At 42.5% G+C, this 23628-nt stretch overlaps 1 protein-coding gene across 1 annotated transcript in view; it reads left to right on the top strand.

Annotated features, from left to right (window-relative positions):
• Nucleotides 1-635: 635 nt before the first annotated feature.
• The window catches only part of SLC35D1 (solute carrier family 35 member D1), a 38956-nt gene continuing 15963 nt past the window's right edge, over nt 636-23628 (top strand). Inside the window, exons 1-10 of the mRNA XM_075936186.1 lie at nt 636-1019; nt 2742-2775; nt 2867-2953; nt 3946-4013; nt 4911-4982; nt 5984-6052; nt 7095-7197; nt 9591-9683; nt 19671-19738; nt 21431-21509. Coding sequence (XP_075792301.1) covers nt 835-1019; nt 2742-2775; nt 2867-2953; nt 3946-4013; nt 4911-4982; nt 5984-6052; nt 7095-7197; nt 9591-9683; nt 19671-19738; nt 21431-21509 — 858 coding nt within the window. The 5' untranslated portion in view covers nt 636-834. The remainder of the gene's footprint in view (nt 1020-2741; nt 2776-2866; nt 2954-3945; nt 4014-4910; nt 4983-5983; nt 6053-7094; nt 7198-9590; nt 9684-19670; nt 19739-21430; nt 21510-23628) is intronic.

Raw genomic sequence — 23628 nt, 5'->3', positions numbered from 1 at the left:
CGCTTGGTGGGCCAAATCCGGCCCCCAGAAGCCCTTTTGCTCACCTCTGACATAAGCACTCCCCACTTAGGAAGGAGAAATGAAATGAAATGCACAACTACAAAACGGGACAGCACTGAGCAGACATTAGTATTGCTGACCAGAAACTGGTCAATATGAGTCGACAAGGTAAGGCAGTTGCTAAAGAGGCTAATCCGTGTGGGGTGTATGAAGGGAGGTGTGGCCCCTGTCAAAGAGGAGGGTCTCATCCTTCCCCCCAGCTTGCGGGAGACCTCCGCTGTAAAACAGGGGCCACTTCTAGGCACCACACTTTAGGAAAGATGTGGGCAAACTGGGGAGAGTCCAGAGCAAGAACAAGGACACCGGGTGTAGACACCTGAGCTGTGAGGAAAGGTGAACAAACACCGCGCACGTTTAATCGCGGGGAAAGGGGGAGAGAACCTGGTAACAGTCTCCGCGACAAGAGCCTTTGACCAGTTGTCAGGGCCGCTTTAGAGAGCCCGGCCGAGGGTGGCCGGTGCAGGGGGGAGCCGTGGGCGCGCGGCGGTGGCAGGGCTGCGGGCACAGCTTGGACAAGCACCTGTCGCGGATGCTTCTCCCGGGTCCAGCCTCTGGCCGGGGACATCGCAAAGGAGCGGGCGAGGCTGCAGCCTCCCGCCTCCGCCGGCAGCACCGCGTCCGCTATCGGTGTCCGGCCAAGCGCCCGGGAGCTGCTCGCACTCCCCAGGCCTGGGCAGCGGCCTCCCCCGAGTCCAACCCCGCCGCTGCGCAGCGCCGCCCTCTGGGCCCCGCGCCCGGCGCCGCCCCCCGCCCGTCTGCCGCGCCCCTGCAGCCATGTCGGCCGCCGCGCGCAGACGCCAGGCAGCCGGGGCGGCAGCAGCCCCCGCCGGCGGAGATGAGGAGCCGGGCATGGCGGCCCCGAGCCTCAGCGTCTGCCTCAAGCTGCTGGCGGCGGCGCTCTACGGGTTCAGCTCCTTCCTCATCGTGGTGGTGAACAAGAGCGTCCTCACCAGCTACGGGTGAGCCGGGCCGGCCCGCGCGGGCACAGCTCGGCGCCGCCGCGGGAGCCGCGGGCAGGCAGCCGGGGCTGGTTGCACATTAACTCGTGCGGCGGGGCCCGGAGCCAGAGATGACTCGTGGTAGCACCGGGGGGGGGGAGAGAGAGGGAGGCTGCGCATCCGCATCTCCCCTCCCCCCGTCAATATTTTAAGTGCTCAATGGGGTGCCCCAGGCGCCTCCTAAATGGGGAGCCCCCTGCCCTCTGGGTGGCGCTGTGCACGTCCTAAATGGGGAGCTCCTTTGCCCTCTGGGTGGCCCTGTGCGCCTCCTAAAGGGGGAGCCCCCTTGCCCTCTGGGTGGCCCTGTGCGTCTCCTAAAGGGGGAGCCCCCTTGCCCTCTGGGTGGCCCTGTGCGTCTCCTAAAGGGGGAGCCCCCTTGCCCTCTGGGTGGCCCTGTGCGTCTCCTAAAGGGGGAGCCCCCTTGCCCTCTGGGCGGCCCTGTGCGTCTCCTAAATGGGGAGCCCCCTGCCCTTTGGGTGGCCCTGTGCGCCTCCTAAATGGGGAGTCCCACGTGCCCCCCTTGCCCTCTGGGTGGCCCTGTGCGTCTTCTAAATGAGGAGCCCCCTTGCCCTGTGGGTGGCCCTGTGTGCCTCCTAAATGGGGAGCCCTCCTGCTCTCTGGGTAGCCCCCTGCACCTCCTAAATGTGGTGATCCATGTGCCCCCCTGACCTTCTGGGTGGCCCCTCTTCACAGCCTCCCCCATTGGCCCCTGCTCTGAGCAATATTCACCCCATGCCACTAGGCTCAGGGAGGGAGTCACAGCACTGAGAAGGGGAATGTAGGGGGGTAAGAACCTGATAAATATCCCAGTGGGGTGGGCATGGGCTAGGGCACCCCCCCCCACACACACACACACCTTCCCCTGCTGCAAACACAGGGGTGAAGGCATTTGCCCCTTTCTGCCTTCTGGCTGCAGATCGTGGCTGTGTGTGTTTGGTGCCTCAGTTCTGATCCCACCCCCCAGCTTAGGTGCAGACTAAGGATGTTAAGTATTGTGTAATTGACTAATCGAATAGTTGTTGCATTTTTGCATTGACTATTTGATTAGTCAGTAGGGCGGCGCTGCCTCTTTGAAACACTGTGATGGTATTTCAAAGAGGCAGTGCCCCACGGAACCCAAGATCAGCTGTGCAGCGCTGCCCCTTTGAAACGCTGCTTCAGTGTTTCAAAGCGGCAGCGCCACATGGAGCACAGGACCCCAGGCTCCGCACAGCACTGCCGCTTTAAAGTATCCCGGTCTTCCCCCCCCCTTGCTTGGAAGTGACATGGCTGACACTCATTGCTGCACTAGGGTGGTGCATGGTTCCGATGAGCTCCCCAGGTAATTGCTAATTGCTGGGGGGGTTCTGCTTGTGTGGAGCAGGCTGGGGTGCCGGTCCTCTTCCTGAAAGGAAGTGTTCAGAGCATCTAAGACTGTGGGCCATGGGAGAACAAACCTTTAGCATGCCAAAGCTATAGGGTCATGGGCATTGAATGCTCTTAAGTAGAGAGATACATCCAACCTTTTTAAACTTTGGCCTGGAAATGTTTAATGCAGATATGGCAAAGTAAAGGAGCCACCTTTGAAAGGGGGGGCAGATTATATTTTTATGTGATCTCTCTCTCTCTCTTTCTCTCTCACACACAAATGTGTTTGAAAGTATAATGTTTAATTTACTGACTTTTGTATTTTTTTATCTATAGATTTCCCTCCTCACTATGTGTTGGATTAGGCCAGGTTAGTTGGATTCCTGAATATTGCATGCTTTTAGCAGTGTATGGGAGGGGTCTGTGGGTGAAACAGTGAATGTTTTGTGCTCCTCTTACAGATGCTGGCCACCGTGATTGTGCTTTGGGTGGGAAAGGCGCTCAGGGTGGTGAAGTTTCCAGACTTCGACAGAAATATACCTCGAAAGGTAAAATGTTTTTCCCCCATAGTGTCAAATGTAAATGTAATGTACATTGGTTATAACACAATCCTTACTATCCTTTTAAGGTCTAACAACTTTAACATGTGAATATTCTCTAAAAAGTTCAGTAACATCTTTTAGCTCAACTTGAAAGAAATAATGCATTTTATTTAAAAATATATTTTATTAATCAAATATAACTTGGTTTCTGCCATATTACATTCTGTAATCAACACAGATTTTTGCTGTGTAACACAGTTGTTGTATCATCTATTTATTTTTCTATTCTCATGCACATCTATTTTCCCAGCCTATGTTCCCTTTTGTTTTAAAGACAATATCTATATTCAACCAAAGATGTTCGGTTGATGTTTCATAAACTATTGCTTAAGATAAATTCATTTTTCAAAAGTATGTTGTAACTCAATGTTTCTCAACCTTTTTTTTATAAACTACCCCTTTTTCAAAAAAAAGTACCCCCTTTAAAAAAAAATAAGTACCCCCAGTACCTACCGTTTTCAGATACACACAATTTTTTTCTACCATTGTGACACATTTGTTTAAACAATTTAATCGTAGCCGGGTGGTCAATGACATTTTTGGGTGTAAAAAGTACAAAAATAATAAAGTGCTGTAAAACTTAAAACAAAAATTAATTTTTCTCCAAATTTCAGTTGTGTTGACGTACCTTCCAGACTTCTCTCAAGTACCCCTGTGGATACTCATACCACTGGTTGAGAGAGACTGTTGTAACACATGCTTTAAAGTAGACTGCACAAATGTCCTTGCTTGTCACCATACTGAGATACTTCCCTATTTGTAAGCTGTTGTTATAGAGTCACTGCTTTATTGTATTATCTGAAGTCTGAATGTGTGTAAGAGAACTGTCCATTTCAGGATGAAAGAATTCTGGTCATGTAACTATGTTCCTAATGAATGGGTAGTTCTCTAGCTGTCTTTAATTGTTTATTGACCATTGTCCTCTTATAATTTTCTAGACATTTCCACTACCTCTGCTTTATTTTGGGAACCAAATCACAGGACTGTTCAGCACAAAGAAACTGAAGTATGGAGAACTTTTATCATTTAGTGAAGTTATAATGTACTAAGATTGTATATAAAGGTGAAACTAATCTTTAAAATCAACATGAGCTTGATTTGTATCATGGAATGAGGGTTAAAAACTATTTGATAATTAGGAATCTTTTTGTTGGCCTTGGATTGTGCAAGATTTAAAAGGGCCATAAATTATAAAGTGCCACTTTATTGACTGGCATTTACTGATCTCTCAGTGTCTCCAGTGAAGCTAATTCTTATGATCTTAGAGCAGTCTCTTTTCTTATATTTAACTAGCATCTGGGGAGACACAAGAAAAGGAGAGGGGAGAGAGTCTACTAAGAGGTCTACTGAAGCAAGGGGCGGGGAAGAGGGGAAGAAGAGGGAGGAACTAGTATGACTTACATGTTTTGAAAAGACACAATTTTGAGGGAGTGTGTGTGTGTGTGTGCGGGGGGGGGGGGGGACGGGGACACCCACAATCAACTTCATGGAAAACTGTTTTCATTATGATACAAATTGATGACTTTGAGTTGAGCAGAGCCTTAAGATAAATAGATACATCTGGTAATAAATATAATCAGCACTCATTTGTTACTCTGCATTTCATAGATTTGAGCTTGAAAATATAAAATCTAATTACTGTTAGTCTGGAAGTAACATGTAACATACTACATACAGCTGGTAGGAGTAGTCTTTCTCCTGTGAAATACAGGTATGGGCTATCAAATTGATAGCTGGAGAGATGTCATTGAATCCTTACTGTCGTGGCAGTTTTGTTTAGCGCTTATCTTAGTTCCTATAAAAGAATTTGGCATTGATTCAAAGTATTACTGTGGGATGAGTTTGGAGTGTCTCTGGCATTTGTAATTATTTTTCCTGTTTAATCTTATTTTTTCTGTTGCAGCTTGCCAATGTTCACAGTTCTGAGAAGGTTCTCTATTCTGTTTACAATGTTTGCTGAAGGAATTTTACTCAAGTGAGTTATTGCTCATCAATTAACCTTTTTGTCATGTTATCTTTAAGATTGTAAAAGTGTAATGCACACACCTACTGACAGTTACAAAAGTACTTGCAAACATTTTACTATGCCTTTGTATGTGAAGGATTTGTGCATTCTGATTTAACTGGCCGTAAATTGGGATTAGGAAATTTGGGGGTAAGGAAGAGAGAAAGCGCACACAATACATTGTTGTATTTAAAAAAAACCACAGTTGTGCTAAATGAGTCTTTCACCTTCGTGTTTATATCAAAGAAAAAATCATCTAATGCATTACATTTATATATTTAACTATAAACCTAAGGGAGGAGAAAAGTTAAGATTCTTACATTAATAAGGCATTTTCTATGTTGCTTCTTAATCATACTTGTCGCTGGGCTGATTCCACTGTAGATTATGTTACTCTGACAGATGGTTTACACACAATTAATTCTCTATAGTGGGGGTGTACTGTATTTTGGCTGTCTTGGATGAGGTCAAGGCTCTAGCTTCATTATATTGATGCAGTTCGATTCTAACAATGTTTACTTGCAATGTAGGCAGGATCATTAGTTCCTTGTGTATAGGTGTCAGTCTTCCTACCCTGTAATTCTCTGAGTGGGAGGCTATCCCAAAGAGTTTCTTATGAGGGTCACTCACTCTGTGTATTACTGATGTATTTCCCTTATCTCCCTCTTTTGAATGTCATTTGTTCATAGACTAGTCAGTGGTAGTGGCCAGTCATCCCGGGCTCCACGCAACACTGCCACTTTGAAATGTTGTGGGAAGCACGGTGCCAGCAGAGGACTGCTTGAGTCCCCTGCTGGCCCTGTGTATCCGCAGCCCTTTTGCCTTTGAAGTGTAGCAACAGCCCTGCAAATTGCATCAACTATTCGATTAGCCTATTAATCTAAATTTAGCATCCCTAACTGTGATGTGTTCCTAACTGTGATGTGAAAATTGAACTGTGATATATTAAAGTTCTTGTGTCTTTATTTCAGGAAGAAATTTTCGTGGGGCATTCAAATGACAGTGTTTGCAATGATAATTGGTGCATTTGTAGCTGCTAGGTAAGACTTCCAGCTTTTATCCATTCTACTATATATTACACAGTTGTTTACATTTTATATTATGACAATTTGTCTTTGAAATGGCTTGTAGAGAGAATGTCAGTAAGTTTACAAAGTTAATTAGAATTAATAAATTTTAATAATGTAAAGGTGGCACTTTAAAAGATGAATAGACCAAGTAGAAAATTCTAAACTTGAAAGCATAACTTGTCCTTGTTCAGCTTCCACTTTTTTTCACTGTCTGGGATGATTATGGGAAAGCTGTGATGTAGATAGTGGTAGGATGCGCTATGGCCTGGTCTGAATTTGATGTTCTGCTTATTTGGTTAAGGGTATGGCTTTATTTGTACTTATAACTGTATCAGTAAAAGCCCTGGTGTAGATGCCGTTATATTGGTATTAAGGTGCCTTTTATCAGTATAACTTATTCACCTTCTAGAGGGAGTAATAAAGTATATTGGGACAAGCTCCTGTATATCAGTATACTTGAAAAAGTGAAAGTGATATTATTTTATAATATAAACAAGGCTTAAGTCGTCATATCAAAGCTTAATTTTAAATAGTTTATGATCCTTTTACATGGATGTTTTGAAAGCAGTGAACACATTGAATTTAATTGTCTGGACAAAGTAAGTAGAAAAACTCATTTTACCTGTGAGAAGACTAGATAGCTAGTTAATGGTATAATGTTTGTTTTTCATTTTTTTTAAAAAGTTCAGAATTAGAGAAGATGGTGGACTGCACTCTCTCAGGAGTCATTCCACTGATATCAAGGGGACTGCTCATGCTAGTAAAATTAAACATGTATAAGATTTTTGTGCCATTTATGGGGATCGGGGCTTTAGTTTGTTCAATAAGTTGTGCTGAACACAGAATTTGTGATATAGAGTTTTAGCTCAGTGCCTCAATTGCAGAGACTGGCTTACAAGGTAAGCTCTCTGGAAATGGCTTTTTTACATTTTACATCAGACAAAATATAACATGGAGGAGTTTTGTAAATGTTACAGTCTGAGCAATTTAAAATCTTAATTTCCCCTTCCAGTACTGATTTGGCATTTGATCTAGAAGGATATATTTTTATCCTGATTAACGATGTCTTGACAGCTGCAAATGGTGCATATGTAAAACAGAAACTGGATTCAAAGGTAGGCTGACTTCCATTCTCAATTTTAAAAATGCCATTATTGTATAGCAGAGTAGCAACTAACCTACAATACTGCCACTTTTAAAAAATTTGCACATTATCGGTAAATGAATAGAAAGCTAATTGTTGTAGACTGGAAATGTGAGTGTATTCTGCAGCTGGCAACACAATATTTTGATGAGCTGTTCATTTCCTCAAGCATTGTGCTCTGTCACTGAACTCCTCACATCTCATCACTATTATTTAATGTAGAACTTCTGTAGTTTTTTGTTCTTGTTTGTCCTAAAAAATATTCTTTTGGATCTTAACTTGACACTTATGTTTATTTGCAAATACAGTTGTATGTATTTTGAAATAAGCTATACATTTAGTTGTATCAAACTGTAAGCATAACTCGTTATTTTTTTATTGGAGCTACATTTATTTGTAACGTGAAATAATAGATATAATTATTTAGGTATAAAGTCAGGGTCTTTCAAAAGAATTTAAAAACCCGGTTCTTTACTTGACAGAGGCCTGACCACTTCCCTCCCTCTCTTCATTTTCAAAGGCAGGGAAAGCTGATACATCAGCCCGTTTTACCCTTTTTTCTGCAGCAGGCCATGGAAATGAACTTCTGTCCTTATTGCTGCAACTGTTTTTTTTTTAACACTGGAGCTGAAGGATGCATTGTAGTGCACTTTGGGGCAATTGCGAGTCCCTGTTCATCTCCTTACCAACAGTGAAACATAAATGTGCTGTATTTAGCTAGGCTTTAAACAGTATTGCTGTTTCTAGTAATTCAACTTCTGAGACAGACAATGATTGTTTTGGCTACCCTGAAAGTGCAAGGATGAGCTTATCAGATGTGCACAACATATAGTGTGAAGGCTAAATATAACTTAAGTACAAGGTAGAGGACAAACCCTCACACTGCTGGTGAATTCCATTTCTATTAATCTGGCCGGGAAGGTACAAGTATAAGTTCACTGTAAATCCTTTGGGGCATCTGTTTCCTGTGATATGCAGTATTTTCTTGATATTCATTGTGAATGTTGAGTTTATTGCTGCTGCTTCTCCTTTTGTTTCCTGTGATGAAGTTACATGATTTTTGTGTGATATTTTGTGTGTATAAAAATGCAGCTTGCATGTGAATAAGGTGGGTTATGTCACTAGTCTGATGCTATGAGAAAGAACAAAGTAACATGCAAAGTTTGAGGTAGGTATGCTCTGGGCATATCCATATCCTGCAATCTTAAAGTGTTCCAGAGTTTAACAAGGAAGGCATTTCCACTTTATTAATAACTATTAACCAGATTTCCAGGCCTACTGAACAGAAGTCAAACTAGGTGAAAGTATTGCCTAATGAACAAAATGCAAGGGAGAGATTTAGAAGTCTGATAAATAGTGCTTCATCAAGCCTGCTGCTGAGGTACACTCTTCTTTTTCTCTGTTGTTGGGAATTGGTCAGTGTTTGAGAGAACTCATGTCAAAATACAACTCCCCCAACAATGCACCTTTCCTCTACTCTCAGAAAATTATTATTGAATGCTTTGGCTACTGATATAAACAGAGCCAAACCATAATGATGCAGAAAATCCAATCAGAATGAGCGCTCAGTAGTAATTGCTGATTTCAGGTGTCTCAGAGAGACATATGGGTGAGGTATACCTGGGTGGTTGACAAATGCCTTTGATGTCGACACCTGCGTGTCCAGACTACCACGCTGAGCCGACAAACAGCTGATCAGGTGTTTGTCGGCTCAGCGCTGCAGCCATGTAAATTTAAATGAAACGGCGATTATTTAAATCGCCGCTTCATTTTCCTATGCCTGGTAGCCTAATCTACATGCCTCTGGCGACAGAGGCATGTAGTCTAGACGTACCCTTTTATTGGACCAGTTTCTGTTGGTGAGAGAGACAGCTTTTGAGCTCTTGAGCTCCAACAGAGTTTGGCTATGTCTGCATTGGTGGTTGGTTGTGAGGTCCATAGAGGTCATTTACTTAGCGGATGCACAGGCCTGCTCATATTCTGAGGAACAGCTGACCCCCTCTTATCTTCTCAGTAATTCCAAATCAAATTGCTTTCACTACTTGAAATGAAACTTGAATATATCCCTAAAAGTGTCTGAATTTTTAAGACTTGAATATTGATGGTTGTTAATATTTCAGCAATGCCTTATGGGTCTCTGACGGAACACCCAAGCACGGAATTGGCCCACTTGATCTAAAAGTGTCACGTGCAAGGCAGGCTTCTTTTATAATAATTTAAAATGTCCATGTTTTGCTTCTAATTATTCAGGAATACCACATTCATTTCACTGATGAGACCTGGTTTTGTGTAGCCTTATGTATAAGGTTTTATGTCTCTGTTTGCTGGAGCCAATCTAAATGTGCAACTATTTCCTGTCCCTAGGAGCTGGGAAGATATGGTCTACTTTATTACAATGCACTGTTTATGATTCTTCCCACCTTGGCCATTGCCTATTTCACAGGAGATGCGCAAAAGGTAGGACTCTTATTCCAAATTGCAAGTCTTTAGTTGCACATTAAATATTTTCTGTCAAATATAAGCTGCTGTATTGCTACAGAAAAGGTGGGGTTTTTTTCTAATCTTTATATCTCAGTTGTGAATGCATGATAACTTTGTTTTCCTGTAACTTACCACCTTTTTAATCAAAATTTGTCATTCATATGTAAATGCAAAACTATCTTCTATAGATTGGCTGTCTACAGAGTGTGTAAGTCATATCTGCCATGTACTAAATTTGGATGTAAGGGATTATTTTGGGAGGGATGAATGAAGAAACCACAGAAGTTCCTGATAAAACTAAAAATAAAGAGTGGAGCAAATTAGTTATTGTTGATATGAAAGATCTTATTTCTTACTAAATCTATGTAATGGCTTTTTGCTGATCATAATGACTTAGCAGTTCCTTTTTCCTAAAGAGGAGGGGAATAATTAAAACCAAGAAGAAATGGAGACTTTGGAATAGGTTTATTTGATGGTCAGCTTGTACTAGAAAGAGGAAACACTTCAGACTTCTTGGCTTTCTTTTCTTTCCTATTGTAGAGGTAGTTGGTCTATATGATTTGATTTTGAACACTGTAAATATCATTTGCTAATATCAACTCTCACGAGTATATTGCTTGCCTACAGAACAATGTGTTTAACATCCTTATGCAAATGTAGAACTTACTCATGTGCAAGCACTGAGAAAAGCATTGATCTTGCACACCACTTAATAAAATTAATTGATATAACTTCCCCGAGGAGGTACCACTTGAGACTTCCACCCATAGGTGGCTTATACTAAAAAGTGAAATGGTAGAACAGTTATATATCGGGTCTGGGTGTGGGAAGTCCTTTATCATTGACACAGAAGGAATTTATATGGGGAAGGCCATTTAACATTGTCAGTTAAATAAGTAAATCTGTTACATATCAGTAGAGAAAACATAAAATCATAGAAAGCAATTACTAGCATTGCACCTTTATTAAAGTCACAATCCACATACACTTACTATTAACTATTTTGGGATGTTTGTGATTCTGCGTAGATATTTAAATTGGGAAGTCTTGTGATTTAAAGCTATATCTACTAGTTGGAATATTTTTTCTGTTTAATTAGAAGTTTAATGTAACTAATAATCATAATGCTGGGAGCAGCATTATGAATATACGATTAGCTTGAGAGAAACTGCATATGAACAGAGAAAATATTTCAGAGTGTCCGTCTGTCCTCACCTCACTGCTTCTCTGAGATAGGCCAAAGGCAATTCAGCTGGAATATATTTGAGGAAAATGTACTCATTTATAAGTTGGAGCCAACAACTTGGAGTTGAATGCCAGCTTTGTGCTACTCTGTAGAGTCTGTGTATTCATAGTATGTGTAGAAACCTCCTTTTCCCAGTTTTTTTTTTTTAAATCAACTTTCTTCTGCTCTCTGAAAAAAGTCTTGGCAATGAAGGTGAACAAAGACTCATTCTGTTTAACTTAGCCCCAGAAAATTCAACGTTCACAGGGTTATGAAACTTTAATAAATGCATGTACTTATTTTAATGTCTTTTCTAAAGCGTATCATTGTATTACTTTTTTGCATTCTCTGCTAATAAAAAATACAGTACTAAAGCAATAATAAAAAGTGTAGCCACAGGGGAGAGTAGTTGTCTGTTACGTAAATATGCTCAAAAACTGGATTTTTGTGGAGGGATATCTATCAGATTTCAGAACCATAGCAAAATGTTTGTAAAGTTGCTAACATTTTCGCATTGTTAAAGCATGTAAATGCTTTATCATGGTTATACACAGTGTTTCATTAATCCATGTCAAAAATACAGTAAACTTCCGATAATCATGCACCTTTAGGACCCAGGGGGTGCCGGATTATCAGATATGCCGGACTATCGGAAGGGGGGGCTATGAGGGGTCTGGGGTGGGATGGGGGGGATGCCACTCCAGACCCCTCATAGCCCCCCCTTCCGATAGTCCGATTCTGCTCCAGGCATCCCTGATTCAGCCGCTGCTAGTCAGTTTCAGTAGCGGCTGAATCGGGGACGCCTGCAGCAGAGCAGCTGGGGTGCTGCCTGGTTGGTCCGGTAGCGCTGACCCTTGGCATGGCGAGACCAACCCGGCAGCACCCCAGCTGCTCTTGGAGATGCTTGGGGCAGAGCAGCTGGGGTGCTGCTGGGTTGGTCCCGCAGCACCACTCCTCGGCGCTACTGGCCCAATCCAGCAGCACCCCAGCTGCTCTACCCCAGGTGTCCCCAAGTCAGCTGCTGCTGATACTGACCAGCGGCTGACTCCAGGAAGCCGGAGGCAGAGCTGCTCTGCCCCAGGCTTCCTGGAGTCAGCCACTGGTGAGTTTCAACAGCTGCTGAATCAGGACTCCTGGGGCAGAGCAGCTGGGGCGCTGCAGGGTTGGTCCAGTAGCACCGCACCTCAGCGCTGCGGGGACCAACCCGGCAGCTCCCCAGCTGCTCCCAAGTCAGCTGCTGCTGAAACTGATCAGGGGCTGATTCCAGGAAGCCGGGGCAGAGCAGCTCTGCCTCGGGCTTCCTGGAGTCAGCCGCTGGTCTGTTTCAGCAGCGGCTGAATGGGGACAGCTGGGGTGCTGCCGGGTTGGTCCCGCAGCCCCGAGGGGCAGCACTACGGGACCTACCCAGCAGCACTCCAGCTGCTCTGCCCCCGGCTTCCCCGATTCAGCCGCTGGTCAGTTTTAGCAGCGGCTGAATCGGGGAAGCTGGGGGCAGAGCAGCTCCAATGGTCCGGCTGCCCGGAGCACTTCCGGGTTCCTGATGGTGCCAGACCATCAGGAGTGCCGGACCATCGGAGTTTTACTGTATTGGCATGTTCTTGAGCTTCCAGTTACGCATCAGGTGTAAATGTCTGTTATCTGAGTGCAAGCAAAATTTACATATAAATAATTCATGACAATGTAGTGAATAAACCTCAAGAAGGTTTAAGTTTCTTTAACTGATCAGGCTCATTTATTTTTTCTATTTCAAGTCTGTATATAGCCCCCATCATTATTACAGGCCTCTCAGTTTATCCTCTCAACACCTGTGTGAAATACTGCTATAGTATTAATACTATTGCCCCCGTTTTACAAATGGGAATAGAGCATCAGGCCCCCAAGTGACTTGCACAAACTCACACAAGAAGTCGTTGGATCACATAATTGAATCCAGGGATCCCAAGTCTAACCACTGAACCATCCTTCCTCTCTAAAATACTTCAGAGGGACATTATCTGGTAGTTGGGAAGAATATCCAGTGCAGAGACCCTTTAATACCACAGATGTAGGGGAGAGAGAGCCTTTTGTTTCCAGTACTGACTCTGTGTGTATGTATATTTATATTTTAAAAATAAATGCAAATGATGCTGGACAGTTCAGCATGGAGACCTGTTTTTCATCAGATGGCTACATCATAGAAATCAGGACATGTACTACTGTAAGAGTTCTACTTGAACAAAACCAACGCAGAACAGTATCATTAAGAAAGGCAAAGAAATCAAGAGACTTCCCTCATCCTAGTTACAACTAAGCAACACTAGACATCCTTGTTGGTAAACTCAAAGGACATACAGTCAAACCCATTAATAATGAACTGCTAAATGTTCTGTGAAGCTTAGTTCATTGTCATGTTAACTCTAGCAACATATTGTCTCCTTGTATGTTTTGGCCTCGACTTGTACAAGATGATAAACAACAAGATACAGTTCCTGGAGAACCAGCTGCAAGGAGAACACTTCAGAACTGTTAGGGTTGTGTAATTGTTAGCAACACTTAAAATTTCTGCCTGTATTATAGTAATCTTCCCCTTTGAATAGGGTTTCTTAATTAGCTGGATTGATTGCTCTTGGAATGACACAAGACATGCTCTGGACAATTTACTCTTGCTGCACTCTCTACCACAGTCATAGTCAACCTCAGTGGTTGAGCAGCTAAATTAGCAATCAATATTACCCAGAAGAGAAGCATTAGTGTGAATTCGTTGTTTCATTTACTCTCTCTCTCTCTCTCTCTCTCTCTGGGTGCAGCAAAGTAAGTTGAAACTTCATTGGTTAATAACCTAGTAAAAGCCCTGATTGGCTGTTAATTAAATTACAGGATTTTAATATCAAAGAGTCTCAGGGGAGACATGGGGCTCCTGAACCTCTGAGTATCTGCTCTACAACATGATATTCCCCTACTGGCTCAGGCAGTGAAGCACCTGAATTATTTCCTTTTTTCTTTCCTGCCATGTTCTTCCCCCACCCTGGCACACACACACTTGGAATGCATTTGTGTCTTCATAGGTGTAGTGTAATTTTCAGATACAAAATGGAACAGACACCACACCCTTAGGAGACAAGTAACTCATTCTCAAAGCCATTCATATTACTACAACTGGGATTTGATCAGCCATTTGGCACATCTGCTGTGGGTTGGCATTAGTAACTGTTTGTTCGAAATGTAAATCATTTAGAAATTGATGGCCCTCAAATCCCAAGAGCAGTATTAGCAACTGCATTTGAATACTAAGTTATTACGCTCTTGGATATGCCTACGTCTGTGCTTCTACTAAACACCCGTGGTTGGCTGACTTGAGCTGACTGGACTCTGGCTTCATAGCTGTAAAATTGCTGTGTAGATCAGTGGTGGGCAACCAGCTGCCCCTTCTCGTGCACTGGAGTATCGGAGCCCCACACTTCCTACGTCTTGCCCCTCCCTCCCAGCACTTTTGGAGGAGCTGCAAATCTCCTGATTTATACTCCCTCCCCACCCCACCCCCCACACTCTGCCTCCCCAGAGCTAGTACAACATAAATCAGCTGTTCGTGGCTGTTCAACCTCTGGGAGGGAGGATGGAGTGTGAATTAAGAGCTTCATGGACTCCAAAAGTGCTGGGAGGGAGGGGAAGGAGCAAGTAAGCGTGGGGCTCTGGTGCCCCACAGTGTGAGAGGCACATGGGGGAGGGAGAGCAGATGGGGACGGGCTGCAGGTGGAATACCAGTGAGCTGTAGATTGCTGTGCCCCACCAAGATGAATGAGGGCTACTCTTGCAGTCTGCCCATTATTTGTGGTTGTCCATCTCTGGTGTAGATTCTGAGCATGGCCTCTGGGACCTCATGGGGGAAAGCATGAATGGCTACACAGCTATTTTTAGCCCACAAATCTGTCTCATCTGATTTGCGCCAACCACAGCCCTGCTATGGAACTTTTATTAGAGGGTAGAGGTACGCTTGGCACCAGTAAAGCAGTGAAACTTTGTTAATTTGTACAATAACTTTCTAAAATAACATTCAGAATGCAGTTTCTGGTAGTTTATATAATCACATGCTTTAAAATGTACCTTAATATGTGTTAGATTTTACTATCCCAACACATTAATACCCAGCAGCTCTAGTTGAGCTGCCCTGTTTAGCTTCAGAATCTGTGAAGTACTCAGCAAATAACTTTGACACAGCTGGAGACTGAAAAAAAGCTAACTAAAATTCTGGAGAACAGTTAATTGTGCATGAAGCATTGTATCATTAGGAAATTGCGAATTAATTTTTTTAAATGGCACAACCTTATTTGAATACAGATGTTTGCCTTGTGTGTGTTTTTTTTAATATATATATAAAAAAATCAGGTTTGGTTAAAAACCTTGCACTAAACTGGTGCCACTTGCAATATAGACAAGCCAACAGGCACTTAAGTGCTATTGATACTAGACTTATTTTTACAAAAATCTATATTTTTATTGCTCACACTGGTAGAGCTGTGTTGGTGATAGCAATTGTTTCCAAACTGCACACTAACCCTGGGTCTGTGAGGTCTGGACATTTGGACTGTGTTTCCAAACCTGGGATTGAGCATCCGTGCGGCACTGTAAATCTGGTCTCTCAGCCTTGCTATTGCATCCATACTATGCTATGCAGACCTTCTGGCATGGGTCTGTGCCTTGACCAGACTCCATACTGCATAATAACAGGACTTGGACCTGAGTTTCAGCTGATTTGAGTCAGGCCGATTTGTGATGAACAGAAGGAGGATTTGGGCTCAAACCTGAATTGTGTTCAGAGACTGAGCTTTGGGCAGTGCAGATGGCATGTCTTTGGGAGCTCTAGTATAGACAGGGGGCCTATGAGAGTATTTGTTTGTAGCCTCTGTGGCTAGGAACGTAACCTTAAAATGGGTAAACTACTACTGCTTTGTTTTCTTGAGTACAGTGATAAAGATGGCCTGAGATCAGTCGTAGGCAACCTGTGGCCCTACTGGGGTTCTGTGTGTGGCTCCAGAGACATTTTGTTTACCCCTGCCTTGCCAGATTCCACCAGTTTCCAAATGCATAATTTTTTTTCCTACTGGTATTTTAAAAATGATACGCACGTCTAGCAAGGGCATGTGAAGTGAGGTGTGTGCTGATTGCACACGACATTGACTGTGAGAGCAGTGTGCTCCCCCTGTATATGAACAAAGCACTTCTGAGGTTCATTCGGCACCTCCCCCTCCCGCCCATAGCAAAACTGTCCTATTCCTGGAAACCATCTTGGTTACAACAATCTTGCAGCCCACTGAGATGAAGAAAGGCCACTTGTATGACCCACTTACTATGTAGGTTGCCTATTGCTACCTGAAATGTTAGCTTCAAAAGGTGTGAATTCCCATTGATTTCAGTGAGTTGTTAGTGATATTCACATTTTAAATATCACTAAATAATTCATTGCTGATAATTTTTTAGTAGGAAACATTTAGTTGTTACTGTTAAAAGGTATGTCACTCCCCCAACAGACAATCTCAGACTCTCCCTTGCCTTCACAGATTCCAGAAGTCTTGTTCCCATTTGTTAAAATCTCCAGTTCTCTTCTGACAGTTGTTTGTATTGATGCATAATTGCATCAATACAATTCAGATTGTTACCTATCTGAAGCTGGTTCAGAATTTCCAGGCTGCCATAGGAGATAATTTTGCTGTAGAATTTAAGTCAAGCTTACTTGAGACCTTGAACACAACTGATACTGCCTTGGACACAGTTGTATTCAAGGTCCCAGGTAAATTTGACTTAAATTCTACAGCAAAATGATCTGGTTCCTTTAATCTGTACAGCTACGTCTACACTGGCATGATTTTCCGAAAATGCTTTTAGGAAAAGTTTTCCGTTAAAAGCATTTTCGGAAAAGCACGTCTAGATTGGCAGGATGCTTTTCCGCAAAAGCACTTTTTGCAGAAAAGCGTTCGTGGCCAATTTAGACGCAGTTTTCCGCAAAAAAGCCCCGATCGCCATTTTCACGATCGGGGCTTTTTTGCAGAAAAAAATACTATGCTGTCTACACTGGCCCTTTTGCACAAAAGTCTTTCGGAAAAAGACTTGCCCGAACGGGAGCAGCATAGTATTTCTGGAAAAGCACTGACGATTTTACAGGAGATCGTCAGTGCTTTTCCGGAAATTCAAGCGGCCAGTGTAGACAGCTGGCAAGTTTTTCCGCAAAATCATGTGATTTTGCAGAAAAACTTGCCAGTCTAGACACAGCCTACGTGTTTGACAAGTAAATGTAATACAGGCAGTCCCCGGGTTACATGGATCCGACTTACATCGGATCCCTACTTACAAACGGGGTGAGAAAACCCCGCACTAGCTGCTTCCCCCCAGCAGACCAGGGAGACGCAAAGCTAGCGCCCCCTTCTCCCCCCCCCCCCCCCAGCAGACCAGGGAGACGCGGAGCGGCTTTTCTCAGCAGACACCTCAGCTTGAGAATAAAGGACTGCAGAAAGTGAGGTGTGGGAGAATAAAACTGAGCTCTGGAGAAATGTTTGGCTAGAGTTTCCCCTACAATATGTACCAGTTCCAGCTTACATACAAATTCAACTTAAGAACAAACCTACAGTCCCTATCTTGTACGTAACCCGGGGACTGCCTGTACTTAATTATGCTACAAATGCCTGAATATTAGAACTCTTAACATGTAAAAATTCCAGAGAGGTGTTTGTTGAGAATAAAGTTTTGATATCTGATTTCTTCCTCCCCATAACCCTTGTTGGTTCCTCTTCAAATTAATCAGGAAAATCTGCTACATTCAATATATACCACCCAATATAAAATACCATGTCTTGTGTGGTGCTTAGTTTTAAAGCCAAAAGATTAAGCATCCTGCACTTTCACTGTCTATGCTGTTTATTGCTATAAGTGATTGAAAGAAGCAAGCTGTCTTGTTCCTTGCAATTGCTTCTCAAGAAGCTAAGGCCATGCAGTAATGATCTTACAAACTACTACTTGCCTCTTTTCCTGCGTTTAGGCTCATTGGGGAGGGAAAAGAGAAGAACAAGAGTCCAACAGCATCAGTCCTCTCCTTGTATCTTGAACACTTCGCAAATCAGGCATGGATTTGTTATGAACAAATTATGCTAAATGAACCTTCTTTGGTCTTTCCTTCTGGCCTACCAGTTAGGAAGGGAGCGATAGATGTGTTATCTTTATTTCAATAAGGCTTTTGACACAGTCCCACATGATTCTCAAACCAAAATAGGGAAATAAACACTAGATGAATTTAATATAGGATACATGCACACCAGACTATTGAAAGACCATGCTCAAGGAATAGTTATAAAACTGCAAGGTGTTACACTGAATCCTTCTCCAGTGGAGTCTCATAGCGATCAGTTCTGGGAATAGAACTACTTAGTTTTCATTAATGACTTGATTAATAGAGTCAAGAGTATGCTTAATAAATGTTCAGATGACACCCAAGATGGGAAGAGGTTGTAAACACTTTAGAAGACAGGACTAGAATTCAGAACAATCTTGACAAATTGGAGAATTTTGTCTGAATTCAACAAGATGAAATTAAGTGAAGAGAAGTTCAGAGCACTTCACTTAGGAAGGAAAAATGAAATGCACAGCTGTCAAATGGGGAATAACAGGCAAGGTGATAAGTGCTGCTGAAAAAGATTTGAGGATTATAGTGGATCACAGATTGACGTCATCATTGTGAAGCAGCTGCAAAAAAGGCTGCTCTTCTGGAATGTATTAATAGGCACATTGTATGTAACTCATGGGAGGTAATTGTCCAGTTCTAGTTGGAACTGGTAAGGGCTCAGTTGGAATACAGTGTCCTGTTCTGGGCACCACACTTCAGGAAAGATGTGGACAAATTGGAGCGTTAAGAGCAGAGTAATAAAATTGCTAAAAGGTTTAGAAAACCTGACTTACTTATGAATAAAGATGAAAAAATAGTCACTTTTAGTTTTGATCAAAGGCTGGCCAGGTGTCAGGGTTCTGATAAGTTTTCAGATGTGTTTAGATCTGCTATAAAGAGGCCCAATCAATTATTCTCCATGTCACTGAAAACAGCAAAAAAAGTATTTGGCTTAATCTGCAGCAAGGGAGAATTAGATTAGATACTACAAAATACTTTCTGGTGGTATAGGTAGTTTAGCTCTTGAATAGACTTTCGAGGAAAATTGTTCATCGGCATCAATGGAGGTTTTTAAATACACCTTTCAGGGATGGTTTATTAGAGGCAAGATGGGTGAGGTAATATCTTATGTTAAACCAACTTCTGTTGGTGAGAGACAAGTTGTTGAATTTACATAGATAGAACTCCTCTTCAGGTCTGGGTTGACTGACCTGAAAAAGAGCTCTCTCTGTAAGCTTGACAGCTTCTCTTTCACCAACAGAAGTAGTTCTAGTAAGAGATTACCTCACTCATCTTGTGTCTCTAATAGCCTATGACCAACATAGCTGCATAAATGGATGTTCTAAGCCACATTGCAGAGGGCTGGACCTAGTGACCTCTCAAGGTCACTTTTAGCCTTTCATTTCTGTGATTCTAGAATCTGGATTCAGACTAAGCGTCTGCATTCAAGAAGCTGTAATAACGTTGGTGAATAATCTCCTTATGGCCATGATCCTAAGAACTTTTGTGCTCATTTCTGGCTTTCATATTAAGTGCAGCAAAATGTTAAAGGATTAATGTCTACTTGGGAACGTTATTTTTTTGTTTTTAAAATTGGATTTGTTTGTTTCAGGCGATGGAATACAAAGGCTGGGCAGATACACTCTTCGTTATACAGTTTACACTCTCGTGTATAATGGGGTAAGGATTTACTTTAACTTTGCTGGTGTTTCCTCCAGATAGTAGTCTGTCTTATAGCCTCACCAACAGGTATTAAGGAAGTGCCTTACTATGAAGGCCTGCTCTGTAGTCAATATGCACATAAAAATCCCATTAATGTTAATTGTGTGGAGTATAATGTTTGCAGAGAATTTCTGCTGTTGATAAAGTACAAATTAGTAGAAAGTCCATTTTCAGTGGTGGCACAAAACAGTTTGCAGAGAGATTATTGCTTAAAAGGCTGCCTTGTGAATTAGACATTCAGATGCTAATGTATGGTCTGTTTTTTGGAGACACTTCATATCTATAATGTATCTTTTATCTTCTTAAATTTAGCCATTTTTATGAGCAGTGGCATATCTTACTATTTCCTTTTACACAAGCTAGTAGCATTTTACTACCTCTCATTTTAGAAATACACAAACTTGATTCCACAAACTCCAGTTGTCTTGGTCCACTTCTTAGACTTAAACAATAGAGTGTGGTAATGAAGTCATTACTAAGATTTCATTATTTTTTTAAAAATATAGTTCCTGATACATATAATAAATTTATATATTTATAAAAATATAGTTCCTGATATAGTTCCTCAAACATAACCTGATAATTCAGTTTGATAACTGTAATTTATTATCTGTACACATTGTGCTGTAGTATACTTTCTAGTCTGTTTGGTCACTTCAATTTATAAAAATTAATGACCCCCAAAGGGTGGCTCTGCTAGCGAGGTCCTACTTTCTAGTGTATAGCAATGTTCCTTTCAATTTTTACCATCCATGTGCAGAATAAATTTCATTATGTGCACTGAGGCATGTGTGGTTGTGCACCACTAGCAGCAACACATGCTGCCAACTGTGGGCACCCTGCTAATCTTTTGGGTGGCATTTGAATTAGGGATGTCAACGTGTAGTCGACTACACAATTAACTGAGAAGCCTGGGTTTAAGCAGACTCCCCCCGAGCACCTGATCTGCCTGCCTTCCCCCCTCCACTCCTGCACGGCTGCTTCTGATAGAGGCAATAGTGTGGAGGGTGAGGGGGCAGGCTGGAGCTGATATGCATGGGGAACTGCTTTTAAGCAGGCTCCCCGCACGTGCCAGTTCCACAGACCCACCTTTCCCCCCTTTCTGCCTCCTGTCAGAGGCAGCAGAGTGGGGCTGGGTGAGGGGCAGGGGAGGTTGCCGCAAAGCAGCCCCTGTCCGCAGGGGGGTCCAAGGTCCCCGTGGAGAGAAGCTGGTCCCTGGCAGCAGCTCCTTTCCACCAGGGGGTCTGAGCTCCCAATGGACTGGGGCTGTTGCCATTCCACACTGCTGCCTCTGTATCAGAAGCAGCAGTGCGGTGTGGTAAGCAGCCAGTCTGCGCAGGGAGCTGATGTTTAAACTGGCTCCTGTGGTGGACCGAATTCTGCCTGCCACCCCGCGCTGCTGCCTCTGATACAGGGAACACTGGGGTATATAGTATAGTATACCTGATGGTATGGGGGTGCTATTGCTATGTATTTTGAAAGATAACATTACTCCATAGTGAATTATACAGGTCTCTCCAAACTAGTAGTGAAGGAAGTTCTGTAGAATGGTATATAATTAAGAGCAGAGAGTGAGATGGCATTTTAGTACAATAAATGCTGCCTCAAATTCTGAAAAGCTGAATGTTGCTTTTGTTTTTTCTGCTGCAGGTTTATTTTGATGTACTCCACAGTTCTTTGCACTCAGTATAATTCTGCTCTTACAACTACAATAGTTGGCTGTATTAAGGTAAATTGCACAAATCTCTTAAATATTTGTCAAAATATTGAGCTTCCATTTCTTGTGTTACAGTATTGCCTGTATGATGCTTACAAAGGCCGTATAAATGTTTGTATTCTCAGAGGCTTTTGTATGAGTGGAAGGGGTGATGAGAGCTAAATAATTTTATCCTCCGAGCTACTAAAAATTTCTGGTCCAGAGAAATCCAGAGAAATCAAGAAGAGTAAGTCAAATCTTCATGATTTTCTTTCCCAATGCCAGTTCAAGGATGTGACCTCCTATTTACTCATCTGTGACGCTGAGTTGTGGGACTCCACAACTAAAGCCTCACAAAATACTCAGGCTTATAAATTATGAATAACATATTAATAAAAGAAAGGAATAAGACCTACTAGCTACAGGTAAATGGATGCTTCAGTCAGTCTTTTACATGGTTGTATTAGCGATTACATCATTGAGAATGAGTCTTAGCTACGGGGGATGTAATTCCCTAGATAAATTAAAACCAAAGGGTAATATTCTGCAATTCAGCAGTGAGTTCTGTCTTAGTAGAGCATATGTAAATATCACAATTGATATTTGGGTAAAATAATTCCATTTAAGGGTTGATGAATCTTGTTTGGTTTATTATTGCTAACCCAAACAATTTACAAATGGGAAATGGTAGGTGATTTTAGCTAAGTCCTTTTGAATCTGGAGAAAGTATTTATCTTGTTTACTTAAAAGAAGCCATTCAAAAGTTTCTAATTTAGAAGAGTAGAGTTTCTTCATTCACTAACTGCAGTAATTCAGATAATTTTATGTCTCCTTTCTCTAGGTGTACATAGGCTAAACAAGCTTGGGGTTAGCAGGAGAAGCTGTTAGTACTTTATTGACAATAACGTTTGAATAATCTAGTAAAATCCACGATGAGAATAATTTATAACTCATTTGTTGGCAGTGATTTTGCAAACTTCTTGCCAACTGTGTTAAAAGTCTTGGAGGAGTTGTTAGATTGCAGAAGCAATGCTAGACTAGAGAGTTGCTTCCTTTTCATGCTGTGTTCTAGCTTTTTTTTGTAGCTCAGTTGCTTTGCTGCTGCTGCAATTTGTTTGTAGAGCTGTTGACTTGACGATTTGAGGTGAACAGCCTGAGCAGAGAACTTGAAGTAGCCAGTGTCCAAGGTCTGATCTACACTTGAAGTTTAGGTTGAATTTAGCCACATTAGGTTGATTTTTCTAAAGATTGAGTCCACATTACCAAGCCCGTCCTGTTCTCTTAAAGGGCCACTGAAGTTGATTTCTATCCTCCTGCTTTATCGAGGAGTAATCGCTGATCGATCTTGTACGGTTGCCTTTCTGATAGTTTAGACGCAGCATTTTTAAAGTTGACATTCTTGGCCTCTGCGAGGTGGCCCACTGTGCCCTGGATGACCGGTGGTCTGGACACAACTTTCAACTCTACTGCTCTCCATGTGAACAGGAAAAGTCCTGGAGAAATTTGAATTTCATTTCCTTTGTGGCGAGCAGACCTCAGAGTAGGAAGCACACCTGCCCGTGAGGTCACAGACAAACCCCAGCCTGGAGCATGCAAGAGATCCTGAATTTCATTGCTGTGTGGGGAAAGGCATCTATTCTCGCAGAACTACAAACCAGCAAAAGAAATTCAGATATCTATACCAAGATTACAAGGGTCCTGGAGCAGAAAAAATATACCAGGGATGCCCAGAAGTGCGGTGTGAAAATAAAGGAGCTGAAGCAGTCCTATCAAAAGACAAAGGAGGCAAACAGATGGTCCGGAGCATTGCCACAAACAAGCTGCTTCTGCCAGCAGCTGCATGTGATCTTTGGGAGAGACCTTACCAGCTTCCCTACCCAGTCAGTGGATTCCTCCCAAGATACTCAGGCAGCCTCAAGCAGAGGTACGGATGACAGCATGGTGGAGGAGGAGAATGGTCAGCAGGCAAGCGGGGCAACCAAGGTCACAAAATCGGATGCAAAATAATCAACCTTAACAAATTCAACTTTCTCGTAGTGCAGACATGGCCTAAGTCTGTTTTCTTTCTATAGTCTCACTGAAAGTGGAAAGACTCACCTTTCAGGGCCTTGGCTTGATTACAATAGTGAACCAGAATAGGTCCTCAAAGAAG

Source organism: Pelodiscus sinensis, chromosome 9 (assembly GCF_049634645.1).
Source record: "Pelodiscus sinensis isolate JC-2024 chromosome 9, ASM4963464v1, whole genome shotgun sequence".
Taxonomy (NCBI): domain Eukaryota; kingdom Metazoa; phylum Chordata; order Testudines; family Trionychidae; genus Pelodiscus; species Pelodiscus sinensis.
This window is presented reverse-complemented; position numbering and strand designations above follow the sequence as displayed.